The following is a 23,416-nucleotide window of genomic DNA, read 5'->3' as shown; positions in this document are numbered from 1 at the left end:
ACTTGTGAAAAGTAACCAGACAGGTGAAGTAGCTAAGCCTTTTTTTCTTCAAACCCAAACTTTTGTTTGCATTTAATATCTGTTTAGAAACTTGAAACTGGTTGGAACATTAACTTAAGCAATTTTATAGTTTAGCGAAGATGGATTAGGAAAATTAGCTTCATCTGAATGTCGACAAACCAGTTGTCTCCAACGTGATTTGAGTCTCTTTATCATTTCCAAACAGCTGCTTATGCAGAAGACCATGTAGTCGTCCAAACAGCTGTTTCTTCAATGATTCGAAAGCAAAACCGAACCTCTCAAGCTGCTCCATTGCATTAGGATTGTATAAAAACAGTCCATAGTAAAGATCAAAGCTGTCACCAGCAGTATTCTCCACCAGTTTCAACAATGTCTCATAACCCTTGGTATCGACAGGAGTAGACTCCAAGCCCAGCTTCTCCAGAACCCTTCCCACCGTGTGCGTGATAAACTGCGATCCAGCCGCGTGCCAATCATGTTCAGCACACGACATCTCGACCATAGAACATCCTTCACGTGCAAAAATATCGAGAAAACTATCGCACCTAGATGTTCTTCTATCGTCCATCCCGATCCTAACCTTATCAAACACAAAGGAAAGACCGTTCCATCCATTTTTACCACTCTCCGGACCAAACATGGGATGCGTGCACAAAATATCGAAATCTTGCGGGAGAGTTTGAAGGAAGGCATTCCTCGGGAACTCTTTTACAGAAAGCACGTCCACAAAGAGCGTGCTCCTCTTCAGTCTCTGAAACGGGAGCGACTTGAGAACTTTCTCAGTCGAAAGGATCGACGTACATAGAAGAATAACTTGGGGATGCTCTTCAAACAGATCATCAAGATCTGAATAATACGAGACACCAAGCTCCGCAGCTGCGTCAGTGTAGTCTGTTCTCGAATACGCTAACACCGTGTGGCCCTGCTTGACCATTGTTTTCGCTAGAAACTGTCCGAAGTTGCCAAACCCGACAATACCAATCTTAAGAAGCCTCGAACTGTCATCAGCAATATTATATTCATACTTGAAAGCAGCAACGTCTTTTGACCTGGTCATATCCAAAGAAGCATCATCATTTTGGATGTGAGATTTATGCGTCTCACCTTCAAACAACTGCTTCCTCACGACACCGTGAAGGCGACCGAAAAGCTCTTTACGCAAGGACTCGAAAGCCAAATCCATCCTCTCCAACATCTCAAGCGAGTTGTTATTATAAACAAACAACCCGTAATACAAATCGAAACTATCGCCACGTGTATTCTCAGCCAAGCCAAGCAACGCCTCGTACCCTTTCGTGTTGATCGGCGTCGACTGCAGCTTCAGCGTCTCCAAAACCCTACCCACCGTATGCGTTATGAACTGCGATCCCGCCGCGTAGAGATCGTGATCGGCGCAGCTCATCTCCACCATCTCGCATCCCCGTCTCTCGAACACGGCGAGAAACTTGTCGCACCTCGAGACTCTCGATCGATCTCCTCCCCCGATCCTGACCTTATCGTACACGAAGCGTAGACCTCGCCACGATCCGTGATTCGAACTCGCGCTCTGTGGGCCGAACATCGGGTGGGTGCAGAGGATGTCGAAGTCGTCGGGTACGTATTGGAGGAGGAGAGTCTTTGCGAAGTCTTTCACGGAGAGGACGTCGACGAAGAGCGTGTTGCGGCGGAGTCGCTGAAACGGCAGCGTTTTGAGGACGCTCTCGGTGGAGAGGATGGAGGTGCAGAGTAGGACGACGTCGGGGTGGCGTTCGCAGAGGTCGTGGAGATCCGTGGTGAAGAAGGAGACGCCGAGGCGGGTGGCTGCGGCGGAGTGATCGGATCGGGAGTGGGCGAGGAGAGTGTGGCCTTGGGAGGCTAGGGTTTCGGCGAGGAACTGGCCGTAGTTGCCGAATCCGACGACGGCGATTCGGAGAGGAGGAGGGGGGGTTGAGTTGGGTGGATCGGGATCGGGGAGGGAGAGTGGGGAAATGGCGGTGGGGAGAGAGAAGGAAGAGGACATGGAGATAGAGGAGGAAGAGAGAGAAGGAAAGGAGAGGGAAGGAGAAGGTTTGGTGAGGCGGAGTGTTGTTGGGAAGAGAGAGAGGAGATGCTGCGAATGAGATATTATCATTGGAGAGGCTGAGAGATGAAGAAGAGAGAAGATCGGACGATTCTCATTTTGACTGCCATAAATCGTGGAGGTTTTCGCAGCCTGCACGTTGGAAAAGAAAAAGACACAGCTAAAGCTAAAGCTCTTTATTTTATTATTGTCTTAAAGAATTTTTATTTATTTATAAAAAAAGAGAGAAACAACAACCGTCCGTTTCACACGCTTCCATCGACACACTTGACTCCCTTGTGACGACTTCTCCACAGATAGATTCCTCCAAATCCACTTCAATGGCGGATCCATCTCCTCAAAGCGCCACTCCTACTCCTGCGCTTCAATCACCAACCTCTGAACCACCACCACCACCTCCTCCTTGCTCCGTCTTTCCTTTTCCCAAGGGCCTGAACAGGCCGAAACTCCGCGTCACATCTGAATTCGACAGTGACACTCTCCTCTTCTTCAACAAAGTCTCTTGTAAGATCTTTGACAACCTCGCCAAGCTCAAGCTATCGTTTCAGAACAACACTCAGCGAGAGGTTTCTCAGCCTCAGGTGTCTTTCACTTCCAAGTACGTCTCTGTTCTCTATGATGTCGAGGAGAAGAATGCTTTTGTTAAGAGTACCGTTGATGTTTCCCCGCGCCTTCAGCTCAGAGCTCTTCATAATGTCAAGGTACGTCTCTACTGATGAGAAGAAAAAAAACACTTGAGTCTAAATTGACGAAATGGTAGTAGATGTGGTTGTAGTTTGTCATCTATGGAACATAACAGCAGTTTGTGTGTTTGATTGTGGATTTGTTTTTTCCATTGAAAGGTGCTGACTTTGGTTTCCTTTCCTATTGTGCATCTGGTATAGATAGATTGTGATTGTTTCTGATTAGGACGAACTCTCTATCAGCTGTTTAATCAAATAACTATTAGTAGCTATTGAAACTTGCAGATTACGTTTGTAGGCTTAGATTCTTATGTTGGTTGCTACTATGTATTTGTGGATATAGCTTTGTCATTAATACTAGTGTATGTTGTTGCAGGCGCAACAAGGAGAGGTTGCTATGGAGGCAAATCTAGCTGAACCTGGCTATTCTCTCGAGCTTTCATCACCTGTTCCTATTGGCTATGCAAGTACCATCTCTTCTGTTTGGTTTTGTCCATGTTTGCATGTTTTTTTTGGCATTTGCGAGAGTTTGGTTGCGTATACTTTTGCAACTTGTAACCTTTAAACGCTTATTGTAATGCTTGGCCATTTTATCTTCTTGTAGCCAAGAGCGACTCTTAAGTTTCCACTTGGCGAAGTTTCAGTACAAGAGAAAGAAGTGGAGGAGGAGGAGAAGAGCAAGAGGATAGTATCTGTTAACGGAGTCCTCAAACGTCAAGCTATGAATGGTGTTTGTTCTGCTCTATACACTGATGAAGAGTTGAGGCTAAGATATGCTTATAAGGTTTGGACTTTTGCAAACTTTTCTTTTCCGCTTTTTTTTTTTCGTGTGTTTTGTACAATAACTTGTAGAAAGGTACACATGTAAGAGAATATCCTTCCTCGCCATATTTTTTCATACAGGACGAAGCATTGTCTTTCATTCCAACCATCTCCCTTCCTTCAAATGCTGCTTCATTTGCATTCAAGCGCCGGTTTAGCCCTTCAGATAAGTTGAGGTTAGTGGCCTCTGTTTTTCTCCTCCGTACTCGATCTCATCTGCTATATTTAACATCATAATGATGATGATGACTTGGTATGCAGCTACTGGTACAACTTTGATTCAAACATGTGGAGTGCAGTGTACAAACGCACATATGGTAAAGACTACAAATTCAAAGCTGGCTATGATTCTGATGTACGACTTGGCTGGGCATCTCTATGGGTAAAGCACCAAACTTTATTTATTTTTTATCCCATCTGCGAAAACCTTTTTCTCGCTCAAGTCCTAACCGATCATAATGTATATAGCATATAAAACATTCACCACACAAGCAATTCTACATAGCATCTGACTAGTCTGTGTTGCAGCAATAGAATACTTAGAAAATTGTATACAGGAGTCTTGTAAGCTAGGATGTTATGAGATGATAGCACAACTAAAAATTTGGGGTTATTGCAACAGGTAGGGGATGAAGATGGAAAAGTGAAAACGACGCCAATGAAGATGAAAGTGCAGTTCATGCTCCAAGTTCCACAAGATGACATCAAAACCTCAGTCTTGATGTTCCGAGTCAAGAAAAGATGGGACCTTTGATTGAATAATAATCTTTGAATCACATAATCTCAGTTTACTTCTCTCTCTGTAAAACCTATAAGTTGACTTCTAGATTATATCTTTTGCAAAAGTTGCACGAAGACATGTTGACACGACACGTGTGAGGGTATAATAAGTGTGAAGAAACTACTTAGTATATAGCATTGGACTTTAACAGCTGCAGTGAGAATATTCTCCGATTAAAAGTTTGGTTCTTTATGTGTTCGTCGTCTCTGTGTCTATCTTCTTCAACAAAGAAACTCAAGCACTGAAGGATAGAAGAGGACTTTGAAATCTATCGACAAGACAAGTGTTAGGATAAGATAGATGAGTTCGTGTTTATCTCTGAGGCTCCTTCTGCCTCTTACACCTCCCTTGATTTCTCCTTCTCCGGATTTTCAAGCTCCGCCGCTGCTCAGATCGAAAAACCCCAACTTTAATCGACGATCCTCTTCTTCTACGACCTCTTGTTCTTCCCAGTGGCAGCTTTTCCCTGGGAGAAGACAGCGATTCAGATCCTTCTCTATGTCTATTCCCATGGTAATGTCTGTTTGTTTTGCTTAGTTCTCTTTGAGTTTATTTGCTAAGTTCTTCGGGCAATGGTAGCATTGGACAGATTGTGTTAGAATAATTTATGTTTTGTACTTATGTACCTAAAAGTTTTAGTCTTCTGCATTAATTATTCTCATTGCTTTCCTCTTCAATGGTAGATAGTTGTTAGGTGTCAGCTCCAGTTTTAATGCCTAACTATTGCCTGACTTCTTGTTCATACAATTTCCTTGTATTTCAAAAACTTCAGTGATTGTGTCTTTGTCTCTGTGCCTTTAGTGTTCATTAGAGAGAGACATCATTCTGTTTTTACATAGTGTCTTCTCATGATGAAGAGTTTTGCTGATGAAGCTACGCGTGTTGCTTCCGAGAGTTGGTACTTTGATTCACTTAAATTGCGTTCAGATTTGCTTGGACTTGAAAGCATTTTACTCTGCTTCTTGAAACATCATCCTGATTTGTAAAAGATATCGTCGGTTTGTGGAATTGTCATGGCCTTCCGTTACGTTTGATAGGTTTATATATAAAGAGCTTAACATTTGACCTTGAGAGTCTGTGCTTGTCTCTCTTCCAAATAGTCTAAAGCACTTGTTTTTTTCTTTCAGCTTTTCGCTACTGATTTTTATATGATGTGTACAGTGCTTTCCTAAAGGCCATGACAACCCAGATATTTGGAGAAATGAAGATGATCATGCTACATGTGGGCTTGAGTCAGATGAAGATTCCGGCCTCCGGATTCCAACACAGGCTCAGGCTATCGTTGAAGGATCTGGTTCAGTTGCAGTCTCAGAGCTAAAACCTGCCGCTGATGTAGATTACATACAAGTAAGACGACTACTTTCTCCACGCAGCCTTACCTGAATGTTTCATGCTTTATACTGTAGCTATATATGTAAGATTGGCAGAATTTGGGTGTGAGTCTTATGCTGTAACCGTGCATGTTTATATTAACAGGAGCTATTGGCGATACAGCAACAAGGCCCTAGATCAATTGGCTTCTTTGGGACAAGGAACATGGGTTTCATGCATCAAGAACTGATTGAGATACTTAGCTACGCCATGGTCATTACAGTAAGACATTCCAGCTTCATCCTGTGTGTTTTGCCCCAAGTCTTTTCTTTAAAGTATACCTAAAGCTGGTTCTTGCAGAAAAATCACATATATACTTCAGGTGCATCTGGAACTAATGCAGCTGTTATCAGAGGTGCATTGCGAGCAGAGATGCCAGAGCTTCTTACAGTCATTTTGCCTCAAAGTTTGAAAAAACAACCTCCTGAGAGCCAAGAACTCTTGTCTAAAGTAAGCAATAAAACTACTTCCAAAAGTCAGATTCTTGTTGTGGATGATTCTTTACATCTCCAATATACAATCCGAAAACTCTTCTCTTTTGCTATGTCATTCACAGGTACAAAATGTTGTAGAAAAGCCACATAATGATCATTTGCCATTACTAGAAGCCAGCAGGTTCGTGATTTTAGTTCATCATCACATTAATCTTCAAGAACAGATACACATAATGAAACTGCGTTGTACTCTCGTTTGTTTTGGTGCAGGCTGTGTAATATGGACATCATATCACAAGTACAACAAATAATCTGCTTTGCGTTTCATGACAGTAAGCTTCTCATGGAGACATGTCAAGAAGCTAAAAATCTTCGCAAGATCGTCACTCTCTTCTACCTCGATTGATTCCACTATCTTCTTCTGGTAACCCAGAGAAGATACAAGTCTCGATGTAAATGGTGAATCTCCATCAAACACATCAAAACATATTCTTGTTTTTATCATCTTTTTGTCTAGATATTATTGTTTTATTCATCTAGACTGAACAATTGTAAAAATGTTGTTATAATTGGATCAATGAGAGTGTTATTCAGTCATCTATTTTAATAGAGTTTAACTCTAGACATAATCCACTGTTATTCGAATAATAATTTTAAATTATATTTTAAAATCTATTGTTATTGCATATAATATTTATAAATTTTATGTAAATTTTGGTGTTATTCAATAAGTGATTTATATCCAGTTTTTAAAATCTTGTTTATTCAACTTTTAAAGATTTTGATTTTGATTTTTTATATTTTAAAATAAGTTGTTATAGAGTCTAATTAGTAAAATATTGAAATCAACGCTTGAAATCAGACATTAATTAAACATGGTCTTTCTTTTTTGCAGGGTTATGATGTGGTGGCTATGGCCTGCGCTGATCGTTATGTAGTTGGACTGGATATATCAAAAACTGTGGTTGAGCAATCATCAAAGGTTTGAATAAAGTTTTCTCTAACATGGTCATAACCTTATATATGTATGCAGTCTCTATTTTTGATTGAACTATGCTGATTGAGTCAAGAGTCTTTATGTTGCATTTAGGTCTAACACATTTTGTTTAAACCTCAATGCAGAGATTTTCCTCTGTGCCCAATGCAAAATACTTCTCCCTCATGAGTGAAGACTTTTTCACTTGGGAGCCAGTTGAAAAATTTGATCTCATTTTCGACTATACATATGTGTACAATCTTAATATCTCTCTTTATGGTTTTATACGGATATTATAGACTTCTGCTGCATTATATGACCACCATTCTGGCAGTTTCTTCTGTGCCTTTGAACCTAGCATGAGACCTCTATGGGCACAGCGAATGGAACATTGATGTTTCCTGTAAGCATCTCTTTTCTCTGAAACGTTTCCTCACATTTTCTGACCAAAACATGCTTTCTTTTGCAGATGGATGAGCGTTCTGGATGTGCTCCTTACAAAGTATCTGTGTCTGAGTAATGTTCTCTCTTTACTAACAGCAACACTACTGAAACGTTGTGGACAATCTTCACTCTGTAGTCTTATAACTGTGCAGATACGAGAATGTTTTGATTCCTTTGGGGTTTGAGAAAATCTCCATTGCTGATAACGAACTTGCTGTAACAACACGCAAGGTAAATAATAACAAGAATCTAAGGCTTGTGATAAGGAAGATAATGTAACCTTTGGAATCAACTTTCAGGGATTAGAGAAGATTGGACGATGGAGGAAGAAGAAGTGGCGTTCACTCCACCTTGTGATATGTGATGATGCGTTGTTGATCATTAAATAAGCTTATACATAAGCTTCTATCTATGTAAGTTTTGTGATTCTCTCACTGGTAATAAATATCTGTTTAAGTATGTAATTGTATTATTCAACATTTCATCCTGTTTACTCATTCTGTTTTATAGAAAATGTCACCTCTTCTATTTCGTAAAAAGTGTTGAAAATGTCATTTTAATATTCAAATGCAATTTATACATATTTTAAATTTAATACTATTTGCAAAATGTATATTGATATTATGAATAATTTTATTTATTTCACATGTATTACTCAAATATATGTAATAAATGCATTTCAATTATTTTCATATTTTTTTTTGAATGAAATTTTTTTGAATTATACATAGATATCTTGGGTCCGACAGAATTGGTCTAGACTAGTCAAGTGTTACCACGTGTCAGTCCCAAAAAAAATTCATACTAAAACGGAACTAGAACCTTTTTTTAGTATAATGTGAAATCCAGTTTACAATTTCATGCTCGAATAATGGCAGTACAGTAATGTATGTCTGAATGTAATTATGATTATCGGTCAACATTAATGTTTTAATTTGTATGTTTAGTAGTAGTCTTTTGAGTGTTATGCACGGTCCCAGGTTTAAAATATATAATTATTATAAAAATCGAAACGGAGAAAATGGCGCGTATTGTCAATGAAAGATAGAGGAAGAGAAACAAACTCTCTCGACCATGTTTCTCCCGAACACTACGCTTCATCTCTCTCTTTTGTCTCTCTTCTTACATTTTCTTCATCTCCTTCGTCTCTTTACTTTCATTCCTCTCTTTCATCAATCTTTCCTCCATGGAAATTAACAACAACAACCACCACCACTCTGATACCGACGATGACATCCTCGCCTCCATGAGCTCTGTTCCTCCTCCTCGTAAAATCCATTCCTACAGCCACCAGCTCCGTGCCTCCGGTCAAAAAGTCCGTCACCACCGCCATCGCCAACAGCATAGCCTCGATGATATTCCCAAACTCACCGAGATCATCTCCGGTTGCAGTATCTCCGGTGATTCTTCCGATGATGAGTTCTACCCTTACGCCTCCACCATCAACTCCTCGTCCTTCCCTTTCACCGGAGACATCAACGATTCCGATGATTACTTAATAACGCATCAGCCTGAGATCGGAGAAGATTTTCAACCCCTTCCAGAGTTTGTAGGCTCTGGAGGAGGCGTGGGGATGTTCAAAGTCCCCACGCGGTCTCCGTTGCACTCGGCGCGTCCTCCTTGCTTAGAGCTAAGGCCGCATCCACTTAAGGAGACTCAGGTTGGGAGATTCTTGAGGAACATAGCTTGTACAGAAACACAACTGTGGGCTGGACAAGAGAGCGGTGTTAGGTTCTGGAACTTTGATGACGCGTTCGAGCCAGGGTGTGGTCTAAGCGGACGTGTAAGGAGAGGAGATGAGGATGCTGCACCGTTTCATGAGTCGGCGAGTACTTCACCCACCACTTGTTTGATGGTTGACAATGGGAATAGGGTTGTTTGGAGTGGTCACAAGGATGGTAAGATTATGTCATGGAAGATGGATCATGGACCTGGTAATAAAAGTGATGATGGTGAGGATGATACTCCTTTCAGTGAAGGCCTCTCTTGGCAAGCTCATAAGGGTCCTGTAAATTCCATAATCATGAGTTCTTATGGTAATCTCTCTCCAAATCAAATAAAATTTTTATTTTAGTTTATAAACGCTAAATTTAAACTTAAATTCATAAGTTTGTAACTGGAAAATGTAGGTGATTTATGGTCATGTTCAGAAGGTGGTATGATCAAGATATGGACATGGGAAACTATGGAGAAATCACTTTCTATTAGATTAGAGGAGAAACATATGGCTGCTTTGTTGGTGGAGAAGTCAGGGATTGATCTCAAGGCTCAAGTTACTGTTAATGGTAACTGCAGCATATCTTCCTCTGAAGTCAAATCTTTGTTAGCTGATAATGTAAGATCTAAAGTATGGGCTGCTCAGCTTCACACCTTCTCCTTGTGGTGAGTATATGATACATAAAAGTTGATGCTTCTATCTTCTTAGCTGTGATTTTCTAAAGGAGGTGTCAATATCTTTGCAGGGATGGTCGCACAAAGGAGCTACTGAAAGTTTTCAACACAGAAGGTCAGACTGAAAACCGCGTCGAAATGCCATCAGGGCAGGATCAGCCACCAGAAGATGAGACAAAGGTTAAGATTGCTTCCAATTCTAAAAAGGACAAGCCACATGGGTTCTTGCAGCGCTCAAGGAATGCTATCATGGGAGCTGCGGATGCTGTTAGAAGAGTTGCAACAAGAGGAGGAGCAAACGAAGATGCTAAAAGAACAGAAGCAATTGTATTAGCCGGAGATGGCATGGTTTGGACCGGATGCACAAACGGTTTGCTTGTACAATGGGACGGAAATGGAAACAGGTTGCAAGATTTCCATCACCACCAGTGTGCTGTGTTGTGTTTCTGCACTTTTGGGGAAAGAATATACATTGGTTATGTTAGTGGTCACATTCAGATAATTGATCTTGAAGGAAACTTAATAGCCGGATGGGTTGCACATAATAACGCAGTGATAAAGATGGCAGCAGCTAATGGTTATATTTTCAGCTTAGCCACTCATGGTGGTATACGTGGATGGCATGTGATTTCTCCTGGGCCTCTTGATGGGATAATAAGATCAGAACTGTCTGAAAAAGAACGGACTTATGCACAGACAGATAGTGTTAGGATTTTGATCGGTTCATGGAATGTTGGACAAGGAAAAGCTTCACATGATGCACTTATGTCTTGGTTAGGCTCTGTAGCGTCAGATGTTGGTATTCTGGTTGTAGGTTTGCAAGAAGTAGAGATGGGTGCTGGTTTTTTGGCAATGTCAGCAGCTAAAGAATCGGTGAGACAATAGTTGAAAGAGACAATATCTTAGTTATGTTATGTTTAACCTTTTGTTTCTATATTAGGTAGGGGGAAATGAAGGAAGTTCTATAGGGCAGTATTGGATAGACACAATAGGGAAGACCTTAGATGAGAAAGCAGTGTTTGAACGCATGGGATCAAGGCAGTTAGCTGGTTTGCTCATATCACTTTGGTGAGTTTGAAAACAATCCATTATACTGATAGTATGGCCATTCATTCTGCGTATAATAGTTGATTGCCTGGGACCAAGTTATTATGATTTTTTTTTCCGCTTTTGTATTAAGCTTCTTTATTTTCTCTATTTTTCTTAATAAATGCTTTGCTTCAAAAGGAATTTTTTTTAGTGAACGTTTAATCATGATGGTGGTGTCCTGAAATGTTTTGATTTCAATTCAGGGTGAGGAAGAATCTGAGAACACATGTAGGTGACATTGATGTAGCAGCAGTTCCATGTGGTTTTGGACGTGCAATTGGTAACAAGGTATGTATTCCTTATGTCTCATTACCTTTTCTTCTAGCGTTTTGTACAAAGGCATGCTACCTGATTTACTTTGTATGTCAAACCAGGGAGGTGTAGGCTTGAGAATTAGGGTCTTTGATAGGATCATGTGCTTCATCAACTGTCACTTGGCTGCACATTTAGAAGCTGTCAACCGCAGAAATGCTGATTTTGATCACATCTACAAAACAATGTCATTTTCACGGTCATCAAATGCTAATAACGCACCAGCTGGTATATCTCTATGCCCATTTTTACCTCTCTTCTCTTTGTTGAAGGCATTGGCTTGTGTATATCTCATGCCTTTTAACCTTTTGCAGCTGGTGTGACTACGTGTTCTCATACCACAAAAAGCGCAAATGTAAGCCCTCTTCTTGTTCTTCATCATGTCTAGTTTCTAGCTTGCCTTACACTCGTCGAACTTTCTGCAGAATGTAATCGTCAACACAGAAGAGACAAAACAAGACCTAGCTGAGGCAGACATGGTTGTATTTTTTGGTGATTTCAACTACAGGCTCTTTGATATATCATATGATGAAGCTAGAGACTTTGTCTCACAAAGAAGCTTTGATTGGCTTAGAGAAAAAGATCAGCTTAGGGCAGAGATGAAAGCTGGAAAAGTCTTCCAAGGAATGCGTGAAGCGATAATCACATTCCCTCCAACTTATAAATTTGAAAGACACCGACCTGGATTAGGAGGTACACATAAAGTTTTCCAAGTGTGTGTATAGCATATTGAGTGTTATAAAGTTTATCATTAACCCTCTCTTCCTCAGGTTATGATTCAGGTGAGAAAAAGCGTATTCCTGCATGGTGTGATAGAGTAATATACAGAGACACACGCACCAGTCCAGAATCTGAATGCAGTCTAGACTGTCCTGTCGTTGCTTCAATCATGATGTAAGCTTTTATTTCCATGTTACTAAGTGTTGTTATGGACCAGAAGACTTTTTTGGGCAAAACGCTCTACTAGAACCAGAGATATATTTCCCTATACCACACTCTACTAGAACCAGATGTCCGTCACCACTCTAGTAGTGTCGGATCCATCATTAGATGCCCAACTCTTTGAGAATTAGACAAATATTATATATTACACATTCAATGTATGACCTGGATTAATTATTTATCTTAACAATCTTCCTTTCAAACCAGTGATCATAGAACTTTTGGCCTCACATATTCAAGAGATGTCCATCAATAGATGTCCAATTCTTCGATTAGTATGATATTGTCCTTATCAGTAAAAAAAAAAAAATTTGTTTCTGGAAAGACTTCTCTCCAAAAGACTTCATATTAAATGGAGTTAGACAAACTTATAAATTAGGCTTTCTTTTGTCTAATATTACGAGGTTGGATTTCGACTGCTTATATATCTTAACACAAAGATTAAAGCTCTTATCTTCTCAAGAGATTTCTAACAGTTTTGTTGTGGTGCGGTTTATGGACAGGTATGATGCTTGTATGGACGTGACAGAGAGCGATCACAAACCTGTCCGTTGCAAATTCCATGTGAAGATAGAGCATGTTGATAGATCAGTAAGGAGACAAGAGTTTGGGAGGATCATCAGGACCAATGAGAAAGTCATAGCGTTGCTTAACGATCTACGTTATGTTCCGGAGACAGTTCTCAGCAGCAACAACATTGTTCTCCAGAACCAAGATACCTTTGTACTTCGCATCACCAACAAATGTGTCAAGGAGAATGCTGTGTTCAGGATCTTATGTGAAAGTCATAGTACGTTGGGAGAAGATGAAGATAAGTTGGAGTTACATCCTTTTGTCTCGTTCGGTTTCCCACGGTGGCTTGAGGTATTAACGATCAAAGTCTTGATCAAGATTCTCTCTCAAGACTTGTCTTGTTAAGTGTTTTTTTGGTCTTGTTTATTCTTTCCAGGTGATGCCAGCTGCAGGAACTATAAAACCGGATAGTTCCGTGGAGGTCACGGTTCACCATGAGGAGTTCCATACATTGGAGGAGTTTGTAGATGGGATTCCTGAGACTTGGTGGTGTGAGGACACATGGGATAAAGAAGCAATACTTGTGGTGAATGTGCAAGGAAGTTGTTCAACTGAGACTGTGTGCCATAAGGTTCATGTTCGTCACTGCTTCTCGGCTAAGAATCTTAGGGTTGACTCCATCCCATCTAACTCCAAATCCACGGGTTTGAAGAAGAACGAAGGAGACTCTGGCTCCAAGTCTCAAAAGAAGAATAAAGGAGATTCTAGCTCCAAGACTCAGAAGAAGAGTGATGGAGACTCCAGTTCAAAGTCTCAAAAGAAGAACAAAGGAGACTCCAACTCCAAGTCTCAGAAGAAGAGCGATGGAGATTCCAACTCCAAGACTCAGAAGAAGAGTGATGGAGATTCCAACTCCAAGTGTCAAAATAAGAATGAGGGAGATTCCAACTCCAAGTGTCAGAAGAAGAGTGATGGAGATTCCAACTCCAAGTCTCAGAAGAAGGATGATGGAGACTTGAGCTCCAAGTCTCAAAAGGAAAGCGAAGGAGATTCAAGCTCCAAACCTCAGAAGAAGAGTGAAGGAGATTCAAGCTCTTGCAAGTTTCAGAGTGGGAAGAAGAACGAAGGAGATACAAGTTCCTACACGTCACAAAGTGAAAACAAGAGTGAAGGAGACACGACCTCGTACAAGTGCCAGAGCTGGAAGAAGAACAGTAGTAACTCGTCAACGGGGGAGGAGAGCCGGAGTGGCCACAACAAACGTTGACTTGGGTTTCAAGAGACCAGTAAATATACACTAAGTACGAACCTACTTAAAACTGTAGAATATACCAACGCTCACTTGTTTGTATTTTACATTCAGATACCAACTTTGATTTGTACTCTTTTCATTTTTAACATTCATAATGTTTTAAGTTTTTCTTAATTATATATAAGTACGTAAGCTTAGGATGACCATTTCAATGTTTCTGGTTCAGTCTTTTTGCTTAGTTTTGAGTCTTATATGTTCGAATTTCCGGGGATTAGGGATATGAATCCTTGATTTGAATGCTGGATATAACTCTAAATGAGTTACAATCTCATCTTCAATACATTTTTAATTGTTTTACCTGTTTAGGACAACCTTGATGAGTCGGACAATATTTCTGATCGACAAAGATCGGATACTAAAAGTTTTTCATGACCAGGTTCTGAAACAAAACGTTTCTAACAAAACCTGTGCTTTGTCTAGCCCATGTCTTGATCCGAACCCGGAAAAAAAACAGAGCTCACCAACGTTATGTTATGTTCTCCAACTTCATTAGTGTCTTTCCCTAGACTCCCAATACTGAAATCTAATCAGTATCTTCAAAATATTGAAATCTTGCTTTCCAAGTCATTGTTAGTTGTCATACCTGATTCCATGGCCTGGACCGAAGTTGAGTTTAGACTCACGGTGGTCTCCGCTTTGAAACGTGTTATCGGTTATGGTCACACCAGCTGAAGCTTGGACGTGGAGGCAATCTGTGTTGGACTTTGGTCTTGACTATCACACTGTGTGACTAGAGTTTTCAGATTTATTTTGTTTTTATCGTTATCGAGTTTTCAAACTTAACTCGGTGCTAATGATTGGTCTACCTTCAAATATAATCAAGATGGTGGTGGGAATCAGATATATGACCATAACATATAATCAAGAGTGGATTAACAACGTAAATAACTTAGGCTACAAGCTTATCCTATTCTACGTACGCAAGTTTTCATCTAGGTATAAGGAAAGATTGAGTCGCACTCAACTTCGATCCTTGAACATGCAGCTAATATTATTACGGCGCATCATGATCCTTTCATTGACCTTGATGAATTAATAAAGAAATTACTGGAAAAGTATAATTGACCAGTTAATAACTTAATTGATCATTTCATCTTGTATTTCTTGTTAATATTACGTCAATTGAAGTGCATGAACTTGAAAAACGTATGATTAAATCAAATGTTTGACTCTTTTTTTTTTTGAACAATAATCAACTTAAGTCAAACATTTGATTTAATCATACTTTTTTTAACAGAGATGACGATAGATTTCGACAACGTTAACTATATCTAAAAGAAATTGGCCCAATATTTCCTCCGTATTAATTCCACCAACGTTCGTAACGTAACCATGTTATATATATATAACGTAACCATGTTCCACGCCACCATCGTTAACCTTTACATCACATATATTTCAGAAGAGATTAATTTTAATTCTTACACAATTACTCGGAGATTGATTATGAAACATTGTTGGTATCATCTAACATAAGAGGATGATTTATGGTGAGTGGGAACACAATATCACATATTTCAGAAATAATTTGATTATTTACCGTAGCATAAACTCTTTTCTTTTCTTTTGCTATTTATATTTTACACGACATTTTCCTATTTTTATTTAATGAATTTTCACTAGTACCTAATCTTTGTTTTCCTCCAAAAAAAAACAATCTCTGTTTTCTGGCAAAACAAAAATATCTCTAAAAGCCAATCGTTTGCTAAAATAATTGGCCACATGAATTTTCAGCATTGATATTGTGTCCCCACTCTCCGCAAATCATCATGCATATTACATAGGTAGCAAGCATTCATTGCCAATGTGAGTCGTGACCATTGAATATTAGGTTCCTCGTTCTTTTTCAAGCATTGATCTGTTCTTATTTAAGTTGCCTATTTGAATCAACAAAATTGCTAATGATGAAGGATCTATAAGCAAGAGGCTTAAATCACTTGGTTGCTACCTTAGAACACCTTTATCCCGGTTTCTGTTGGGGGTTTTAAGAGTTATGGTGCATTTAATTAAATGAAAAGAAATTAAATTGTATGTAACCGATCCTTAATGGGGAATTTTCGGAACCGCTTATAAAATGGGTTTTATGGGCACGTGTCAGCTAACGAGGAGAGGAGGATTTATTAATATATTTTTTTCTTCGTTTCTTTCTTTCTTCGTCTTCTCCGCTTCTCTCTTCTCTCGTGTTTTCCGAAGGACAACGAGTCTAATCCGTCGCCAAGCTGATGCCATCCTCCGCATGCAATCTCATCGCCTTCTTCTCTAGCTATTCTGTCAGCCCAAACTCGATCTCCACTCTCCTTCTCTAGCTTCACTCCCAAAACTCTAGTCTTCTACATAACCAGAACCAAAACCAGAATCCCTTATCTTCCTTCTTCTGTGTTTGCTTCCCATCGATCCTGCAATTTCATCAACGTAAGAATTGATATTTCTTCTATTTAGTAGATTCGATTTTTTAAATTGTTTTCGTGTAGACGATTCAGTTTCTTGGTTTTGAACAAGGGGGTTTGTGCTGTTTTGTTTGTTGCAGGTGGGTTCGTTCAAGGGATCCTTGCATTTTTGTGGATCTTGAAGCCTTTGTCGAGGTAAAGATTCATGCTTTAGTCTTGTTGGAGGCTTAATTAGGAGCGGATTGTTTTGTTGCTAATTAACTGATTTAGTCTTGCGGGAGGTTTAAATTGAGTTAATCTAGTGAATGATCTCTGCTAATTAACTGATTTAGTCTTGTGGGAGGCTAGCATCAAGTTAAGAGCTTTGTGTAATGAGTTGATCTAGTAAATGATCTCTGTTAAGTAATTCTTTTTAATGTCTTGATAGTTCTGCAAGGCTTCTACTCGTGTGTCTATTTGCCTAATAGTATAACATCATCTTGAAGCTCTTATGCTTGTTCTGTTTTGCTTGTCTATTCGTGTGTGTATTAGTGTGTGTATTTGCATAATAGAATAGCATCATCTTGAAGCTCTTATCAGATCTCTGTCTTTAACTTAACCTTGTACATAGATTATTCATTATGTTCATTAATTCCTTTTAATGTTTTCATTCTTTTGCGAGTCCTCTATTGGTGGTTGAGCTTGTTGTGGCACAGGATAAAACACATCACCTGTCTTGGAGAAGCAACCATTACCGGCGCCTCTCGGTGAGGTAAATTTGCCAAACTTTGTCTTCTTCAAGTCTTGCATTTTCCTTTATTGCTTTACTGTGGATGGTAGTTGATAGATGCAGTTAATAAATGCTTGTTAGAGTTAGGTTATGGTTAGTTAAAACGCGTGTGATCATCAATGGTAGGTTTAGTTTAACATTAGGACTGTGTGCAATGTAATAAATATGGTAGATTCATGTCAACTCATCTTAACTCAACTCAAATCCAAGAGTAATGTCGAATGCTTGTTTAGGACGTGTGTGATGAATGCTTCTTTCTCTTCTCTTCTATTAAACTCGGATCTTCTTCTTTCTCTCTTCTCCACATTACTACTTCTTTATCTCTTCTTCACATTACTTCTTCTTTCTCGCTTCTTTCAGATTACTTCTTATTTCTCTCTTCTTTAGGATATGGATTCTACGAATCCATATAGTCATCAGAACTCGTGTTTTGTTGACCTTTTGAGCAGTCAACAAGAGCCGTTTCGTTATGAGGGTTTATCGCGCCTCCCTATCTTTAATAGTCAGTCTACTGCAACTTCAACCTTCGGTGAAGACACACCTACCGAGCGCAAAGAAAGAAAGAAATGGACTCCCACAGAGGATGTAGTGCTCATAAGCTCATGGTTGAACACGAGCAAGGATCCCGTGGTAGGCAATGAGCAAAAGGCGGGAGCTTTCTGGAAACGAATAGCAGCTTACTATGCAGCCTCACCAAAGGTTGTAAACGGTGAAAAGCGAGAGGCTATTCAGTGTAAGCAAAAGTGGTAGAAGATTAACGATCTTGTTTCCAAGTTTTGTGGCTCATATGAGGCTGCAACAAGACAGAAAACAAGTGGGCAGAACGACAGTGATGTTGTTAAACTTGCACACGAAATCTTTTATAACGATCACAAGATCAAATTCAACCTTCACCACGCATGGGAGGAGTTGCTAAACGAACAGAAATGGTGTGAACTTGCAACTACTAAGCTTGATGGTAGCTCTAAAAAGAGATGGTGTGAGGATGGTGCACAATCTGAAAGCTCTCAAGGAACTATCAATCTAGATGATCCACCCACCAAACGTCCTGTTGGTGTTAAGGCAGCTAAAGGAGGAAGTAGTAAGAGAAGTATGGAGGATGGCAAAGCTCTCTCCGAGTTCCAGACCATGTGGTCTCTCAAAGAGAAAGACTTGACATGCAAGGAAAGACTGTCCAAGCTGGGTCTGCTAGACAGACTCATTGCAAAAACAGAGCCATTATCTGAAGAAGAAGTAACTCTAAAGAAGAAGTTAATCACGGAAATGTTGGCTAATTAGTTTAGCATGTTGAAAACGAGTCTCTATGTTTCATATTCTGTTTCTTGTTGTTATTCTGCTTCTTGTTCTTGTTCTGTATCTTGTGTTTCTTGTTTATGTATCATGTGTGATGATGTTCTTTAATGGAATTAACGGTCCTGTTCTTAACTACTTTTAAGTTTCTTGTGTGGTGTTGTTATGTATCTTGTGTTTCTTGTTTATGTCTCTGTTTCATATACATTGTTATTTTTTTCTCAGCAGGTAACATGACACAAGACGGGAGCTTGGGTGTGGAAGTCATGTTTTGTTTCTGAAGTCTTGTTTGAAGTGAGAACACGAGTCACGGACGTGGGAGTCATGTTTGAAGTCATGTTTGATCACGGACTGCAATGAGCTCTTTGAAGTCATGTTTGATCACGAACTGAAATGAGCTTTTGTTTGATTGTGTAATGTATTTGTTTTATGTGTCACGGACTGAAATGGTCTTGTAAAGTCCCGTGTAATGAGCTTTTGTTTGATTGTGTAATGTTTTGTAAGTTTATGTCACAGACTTGGTTATCAAACCTCAGCTTTTCTCTTATTTTTAAGTCTTATAAAGGCTCGTTGTCTCTCTATTCAGCTTTGTATCACTTATGACTTTGGCATTCATCTTATAAAGGCTTGTTTTCCCAACCTTTGTATTCAGCTTTGTTATTCTCCTTCTTATTCTCCAACAAATCAAAATCTTATTCACAAAGGCTAAGTAAACCACATTTAAACACATGGCATCTTCTTCTCAAAACACATTTGAGGGATCACTTGATGAGGCTTTTGATCAATATTTTGATCAACATTTTGATCAAACATTTGAGAATTTTTCTATTCAATACGGTGGTCAAGAAGATGAGAGAAAAGAAAGAAAAAAACGAGCTTATATCGAAAGAAATCGAGAAGTCGGTCATATACGTTTATGGAATAATTATTTCAGCGAAACTCCAACGTATCCTGTAAATTTATTCTGACGATGTTTTAGAATGAACAAGCCATTGTTCATGCACATTGTTGATCGACTTTCCAACGAAGTTCAATTCTTTCGCCAAAAGAAAGATGGTCTTGGAAGGCTTGGTCTCTCTGCATTCCAAAAGTGTACAACAGCCATTCGTGTCTTGGCTTATGGTACTGCGGCTGATGCGGTCGACGAATACCACCGGCTCGAGGAAACTACAACTTGGGCATGTGTGGAAAAATTTGTGGAAGGAATAATCAGTTTATTCGGTGATGAGTACCTAAGAAGACCAACACCGGCTGATCTTCAACGTCTACTTGATATTGGAGAGCATCGTGGATTTCCTGGGATGATAGGAAGCATCGATTGTATGCATTGGGAGTGGAAGAATTGTCCCACCGCTTGAAAAGGGCAATATTCTCATGGTTCGGGTAAACCAACAATCGTTTTAGAGGCCATTGCTTCATATGATCTATGGATATGACATGCGTTTTTTGGTCTTCCAGGTACCTCAAATGATATCAATGTTCTTGACCGCTCACCTGTTTTTGATGACATAATAAATGGTCAAGCTCCGCAAGTCACTTACTCTGTCAATGGAAGAGAGTATCTTACTATCTCACCGATGGTATTTATTCGAGTTGGGCGACTTTTATCCAATCTATTCCAGTACTACAAAGACCAAAAGTAATTTTATTTGCTCAACGTCAAGAAGTTGTCCGAAAAGATGTGGAGCGTGCTTTTGAAGTCTTGCAAGCTCGCTTTGCCATTGTCAAAAATCTTGCATTTTTTTGGGATAAAGTCAAAATTGGGAAGATTATGAGAGCATGTATCATACTCCATAATATGATAGTAGAAGAGGAACGAGATGGATATACTCAATTTGATGTTTCAGAGTTCCTACAAGGAGAAGACACCGGAAGTTCACATGTCGTTCTCGATTTTTCTCAAGATATGCTTACAAATATTGCCAATATGATGGGTGCTCGAACTAGAATTCGTTATAGACAGATGCATCAACAACTAAAAGTTGATTTGGCTGAACATATATGGCGTAAATTTGGACGTGAAGCAGACAACAACTGAGCTCGGATGCTTCTTTCAAATTATTTTATTTTACTAGTCTTTATTTTTATGTTTTTATTTTAAAATCTATGTTTAAAATGTTATCTTTCAATATGTTCTATTTAATAAAAAAAAAATTAATCTTCATTTTTTTTAAGAACCTTTAATTAAGAAACTACCATTGGAGGCACAAAATCGGAGGGTTTCTTGACGAGAGTTCTTAAGCCTACTTAACTACATTTATATACTAAAATATTCATTAAGAAACATTAATGGGTTTCTTTGGATAATGGTGCTCTTAAGATATACGAAATAGGGTAAACTCAACTCAAGCCTAAAAGACAGAACCGTATATATACTTTGACGGGTTATTTCTGCAATTATTCATTGAATCCTTTTGTTTAATAGTAAAGGAAACAAAACTGAAAATGATCTCAGTCCCTGGTTTCTCTTTTTTTTGGGGGGTCAAAATACCTGGTTTCTCTATTTCAAAGAGTTACCTAGTGTTCCACTATTCTACATATTAACAAAACATAAATTTAACTAACTGTTTGGACCAAGTCAGCACTTCTTATTTGGTTTTATTATGCTTATTATAAAGGGAAAGAGTATCAGAATCCCTATGATTACATCTCAATCACAATCCCTATGGCTATGATTATGTTTTTATTAATGTTTCAGTATTAAGTAACTACTCTGGTTTTTCTCCTTTTCACGTATATAAATAAGAAAACTATGTCTACTGATGTTGAAAGCAATACAATTCTATCACTTACCCTTCTAACTTCTAAGTGTCACGTTAGTTCTTTATCTCCATCATTATATGGAATTCAACTCTACGTTTTCGCCATAGTTTCTGAGAGCCTCCAGATGCAGTATTTAGAGAGGGTTCTTACTCCCTCTGTTCCCGAAAGTAAGATTTTTTAAAGTGTTTACGCTTATTAAGAATTCAATAAATATTTATAATTTAATTTTTTTTTTACTTTATTATACATTTTCCAATAACTTTTCACCAATGAATTATAATCAATTCAAATATTTTCATTTAATGTTTCTTAAAAGTATAAAAAAATACATTAAACATATAGAAAATCTATTTTTGTGAAACAAGTAAAAAATCTAAAACATCTTAACTTTCGGGAACGGATGGAGTATTATTTAAGAAAAAAAAACTAAATTAGGGAAGAGAGTAGAAAATTTTTTTAAACTCTCAACTTTTAAGGATCGGTTGTAAACTCACAAGGACAGTTGTCATTCTACTAACAATTCAATTGGTTTTAGAAGGTTAAATATAACAAAACAAATATAATATTAATTTCTTTTTATTTTTAGAACCTGTTACAGTTTCCAACCATAATCCCGCTCTGATGGGTCAGATACAAAAATACTTGCAAGACATTAACAGAAGGGATCTCTTAATAGAATGGCTACAAATACTTTCAAGATGAGAAAATTCCTTAAAAATACACGGACTAATTTTCATTTGCTAATAGAATACACAAACTATTTTGGATCCCTGTTTAATATACAAACTAATTTCCCTTACCAATTAAATACATAAATTTTTGAAATTCGCAAATCTTATACCTTGATTTAGATGACGTTAACTATATTTAACAAATATGATGATGACGTTAGTGTTTAATTAAACACGTGGTTAAATTGTAAAAAAGAACATTCTTTAAAAATATAGGAACTAATTTTCATTTGCTAATAAAATACACAAACTTTTTTGGATCTCCATTTAATACACGAACTAACTTTTTTCCCAATAAATACATAAACTTTTAAAATTTACAGATTTTACATATCGATTTAGATGACGTCAACTATGTTTAATATGACTTAAACTATGTCAACTATGTTTAACAGAAGTAGAGACGATGTTAGTGTTTAATTAAACACGAGGTTAAATTAACCTTGATTGACTCATTATCACTGCAATGAAAACGAAGAATAAGAATCATAAACACATAACACTAAACTAATTCCAAAATCGGAAACTCGTTTAAAATTATCTTGTTTTCTTCGTTCCTTTTCACGACATGTAAATTGACTCCACTTTGAAGCGATGTAAAAAGAAAAAGAGATTAAGGTTCCAAATTTGAATTGATACTAACTTGAATTAGGTCTCACACGATTTGAGAGAATTTGTCTGAGGGTGAGCGTGCTTTTAACAATTTAACCACACGTTTAACTAAAACTAGCGTCATCTCTGTTAAATATAGTTAATGCTGTTGAAATGGATGTGTAAAATCTGTAAATTTCAAAACTTTATGTATTTAATGAGAAATAAAAATTAGTTCGTATATTAAATGGAGATCCAAAATAGTTTGTGTATTTTATTAGCAAATAAAAATTAGTTCATGTATTTTTTAAGGAATTTTCCTTTCATAATTTACCACGTGCTTAATCAAATACTAACGTCGTCGCCACTTCTGTTAAACATAGTTGACGTCGTCTAAAGTGATGTGTAAATCCTGCGAATTTCAAAAGTTTGTGTATTTAATAGGTAACGGAAACTAATTCATGTATTAAACAGAGATAAAAAATAGTTCGTTTATTTTATCAGCAAATGAAAATTAGTCTGTGTATTTTTAAGAAATTTTTCCTTTTCAAGATCAACTTTATCACATTATGCAGACGTTTAGTACGGAACGGAAACTTTTTAGGTACCTGAGCACGTTTAGATAAACATTAATCATAAGCAACATCACGAGAAAAAAAGTCATTTCATCCAGTCTAAAACGAATTTGTTATCCATACTCGTGATTTTCGCTAATACACTATATTTTAATAAAGT

General features: G+C 38.2%; 5 protein-coding genes and 1 pseudogene across 5 annotated transcripts; 5 read left to right on the top strand and 1 right to left on the bottom strand.

Annotated features, from left to right (window-relative positions):
- Nucleotides 1-29: 29 nt before the first annotated feature.
- On the bottom strand, nucleotides 30-2,261 carry LOC125584331 (arogenate dehydrogenase 1, chloroplastic-like). Its single transcript, XM_048752684.1, has one exon. It carries the CDS (start codon nucleotides 2,129-2,131, stop codon nucleotides 161-163), a length of 1,971 nt encoding a protein of 656 aa, XP_048608641.1. The 5' UTR covers nucleotides 2,132-2,261; the 3' UTR covers nucleotides 30-160.
- A 38-nt stretch (nucleotides 2,262-2,299) lies between these two features.
- LOC106438201 (outer envelope pore protein 37, chloroplastic) lies at nucleotides 2,300-4,564 on the top strand. The gene is made up of 6 exons (XM_013879296.3): nucleotides 2,300-2,781; nucleotides 3,140-3,226; nucleotides 3,368-3,547; nucleotides 3,667-3,761; nucleotides 3,847-3,967; nucleotides 4,208-4,564. The coding sequence occupies exons 1-6, from the start codon at nucleotides 2,401-2,403 to the stop codon at nucleotides 4,337-4,339; spliced, it is 996 nt and encodes a 331-aa protein (XP_013734750.2). The 5' UTR covers nucleotides 2,300-2,400; the 3' UTR covers nucleotides 4,340-4,564.
- Nucleotides 4,565-4,640: 76 nt separating this feature from the next.
- Nucleotides 4,641-6,772, top strand: LOC125584332. The gene is made up of 6 exons (XM_048752685.1): nucleotides 4,641-4,879; nucleotides 5,528-5,713; nucleotides 5,843-5,959; nucleotides 6,038-6,187; nucleotides 6,294-6,352; nucleotides 6,442-6,772. The coding sequence occupies exons 1-6, from the start codon at nucleotides 4,667-4,669 to the stop codon at nucleotides 6,575-6,577; spliced, it is 861 nt and encodes a 286-aa protein (XP_048608642.1). The 5' UTR covers nucleotides 4,641-4,666; the 3' UTR covers nucleotides 6,578-6,772.
- On the top strand, nucleotides 6,305-8,122 carry LOC125584334 (annotated as a pseudogene).
- A 445-nt stretch (nucleotides 8,123-8,567) lies between these two features.
- On the top strand, nucleotides 8,568-19,175 carry LOC111210766 (type I inositol polyphosphate 5-phosphatase 12-like). The gene is made up of 13 exons (XM_048752683.1): nucleotides 8,568-9,627; nucleotides 9,721-9,973; nucleotides 10,054-10,855; nucleotides 10,923-11,050; nucleotides 11,275-11,359; nucleotides 11,446-11,611; nucleotides 11,698-11,738; nucleotides 11,809-12,076; nucleotides 12,154-12,277; nucleotides 12,829-13,189; nucleotides 13,275-16,562; nucleotides 16,678-17,288; nucleotides 18,822-19,175. The coding sequence occupies exons 1-11, from the start codon at nucleotides 8,778-8,780 to the stop codon at nucleotides 14,103-14,105; spliced, it is 3,909 nt and encodes a 1,302-aa protein (XP_048608640.1). The 5' UTR covers nucleotides 8,568-8,777; the 3' UTR covers nucleotides 14,106-16,562; nucleotides 16,678-17,288; nucleotides 18,822-19,175.
- On the top strand, nucleotides 17,697-18,584 carry LOC125582942 (glutathione S-transferase T3-like). Its single transcript, XM_048749412.1, has 2 exons — nucleotides 17,697-18,005; nucleotides 18,081-18,584. Exons 1-2 carry the CDS (start codon nucleotides 17,697-17,699, stop codon nucleotides 18,582-18,584), a joined length of 813 nt encoding a protein of 270 aa, XP_048605369.1.
- Nucleotides 19,176-23,416: the final 4,241 nt, after the last annotated feature.

The sequence above is a fragment of the Brassica napus genome, chromosome C3 (genome assembly GCF_020379485.1).
Source record: "Brassica napus cultivar Da-Ae chromosome C3, Da-Ae, whole genome shotgun sequence".
NCBI classification, from domain to species: Eukaryota; Viridiplantae; Streptophyta; class Magnoliopsida; order Brassicales; family Brassicaceae; genus Brassica; species Brassica napus.
Note: the sequence above shows the minus strand (reverse complement) of the source record. Positions and strands in the feature narration are given on the sequence as shown.

Excerpts from the sequence above, each read along its gene's own strand:
- LOC125584331 (XM_048752684.1), bottom strand. The coding sequence starts at position 2,131 with ATGATAATATCTCATTCGCAGCATCTCCTCTCTCTCTTCCCAACAACA.
- LOC125582942 (XM_048749412.1), top strand. The coding sequence starts at position 17,697 with ATGGATTCTACGAATCCATATAGTCATCAGAACTCGTGTTTTGTTGAC. Across the intron at positions 18,006-18,080 it reads ACTATGCAGCCTCACCAAAG|TTTTGTGGCTCATATGAGGC; the intron begins GTTGTAAACGGT and ends CTTGTTTCCAAG.
- LOC111210766 (XM_048752683.1), top strand. The coding sequence starts at position 8,778 with ATGGAAATTAACAACAACAACCACCACCACTCTGATACCGACGATGAC. Across the intron at positions 9,974-10,053 it reads CTTCACACCTTCTCCTTGTG|GGATGGTCGCACAAAGGAGC; the intron begins GTGAGTATATGA and ends ATATCTTTGCAG. Across the intron at positions 12,278-12,828 it reads GTCGTTGCTTCAATCATGAT|GTATGATGCTTGTATGGACG; the intron begins GTAAGCTTTTAT and ends GTTTATGGACAG.
- LOC125584332 (XM_048752685.1), top strand. The coding sequence starts at position 4,667 with ATGAGTTCGTGTTTATCTCTGAGGCTCCTTCTGCCTCTTACACCTCCC. Across the intron at positions 4,880-5,527 it reads TCTCTATGTCTATTCCCATG|TGCTTTCCTAAAGGCCATGA; the intron begins GTAATGTCTGTT and ends TGATGTGTACAG. Across the intron at positions 6,188-6,293 it reads GCCAAGAACTCTTGTCTAAA|GTACAAAATGTTGTAGAAAA; the intron begins GTAAGCAATAAA and ends TGTCATTCACAG.
- LOC106438201 (XM_013879296.3), top strand. The coding sequence starts at position 2,401 with ATGGCGGATCCATCTCCTCAAAGCGCCACTCCTACTCCTGCGCTTCAA. Across the intron at positions 2,782-3,139 it reads GAGCTCTTCATAATGTCAAG|GCGCAACAAGGAGAGGTTGC; the intron begins GTACGTCTCTAC and ends ATGTTGTTGCAG. Across the intron at positions 3,968-4,207 it reads TTGGCTGGGCATCTCTATGG|GTAGGGGATGAAGATGGAAA; the intron begins GTAAAGCACCAA and ends TTATTGCAACAG.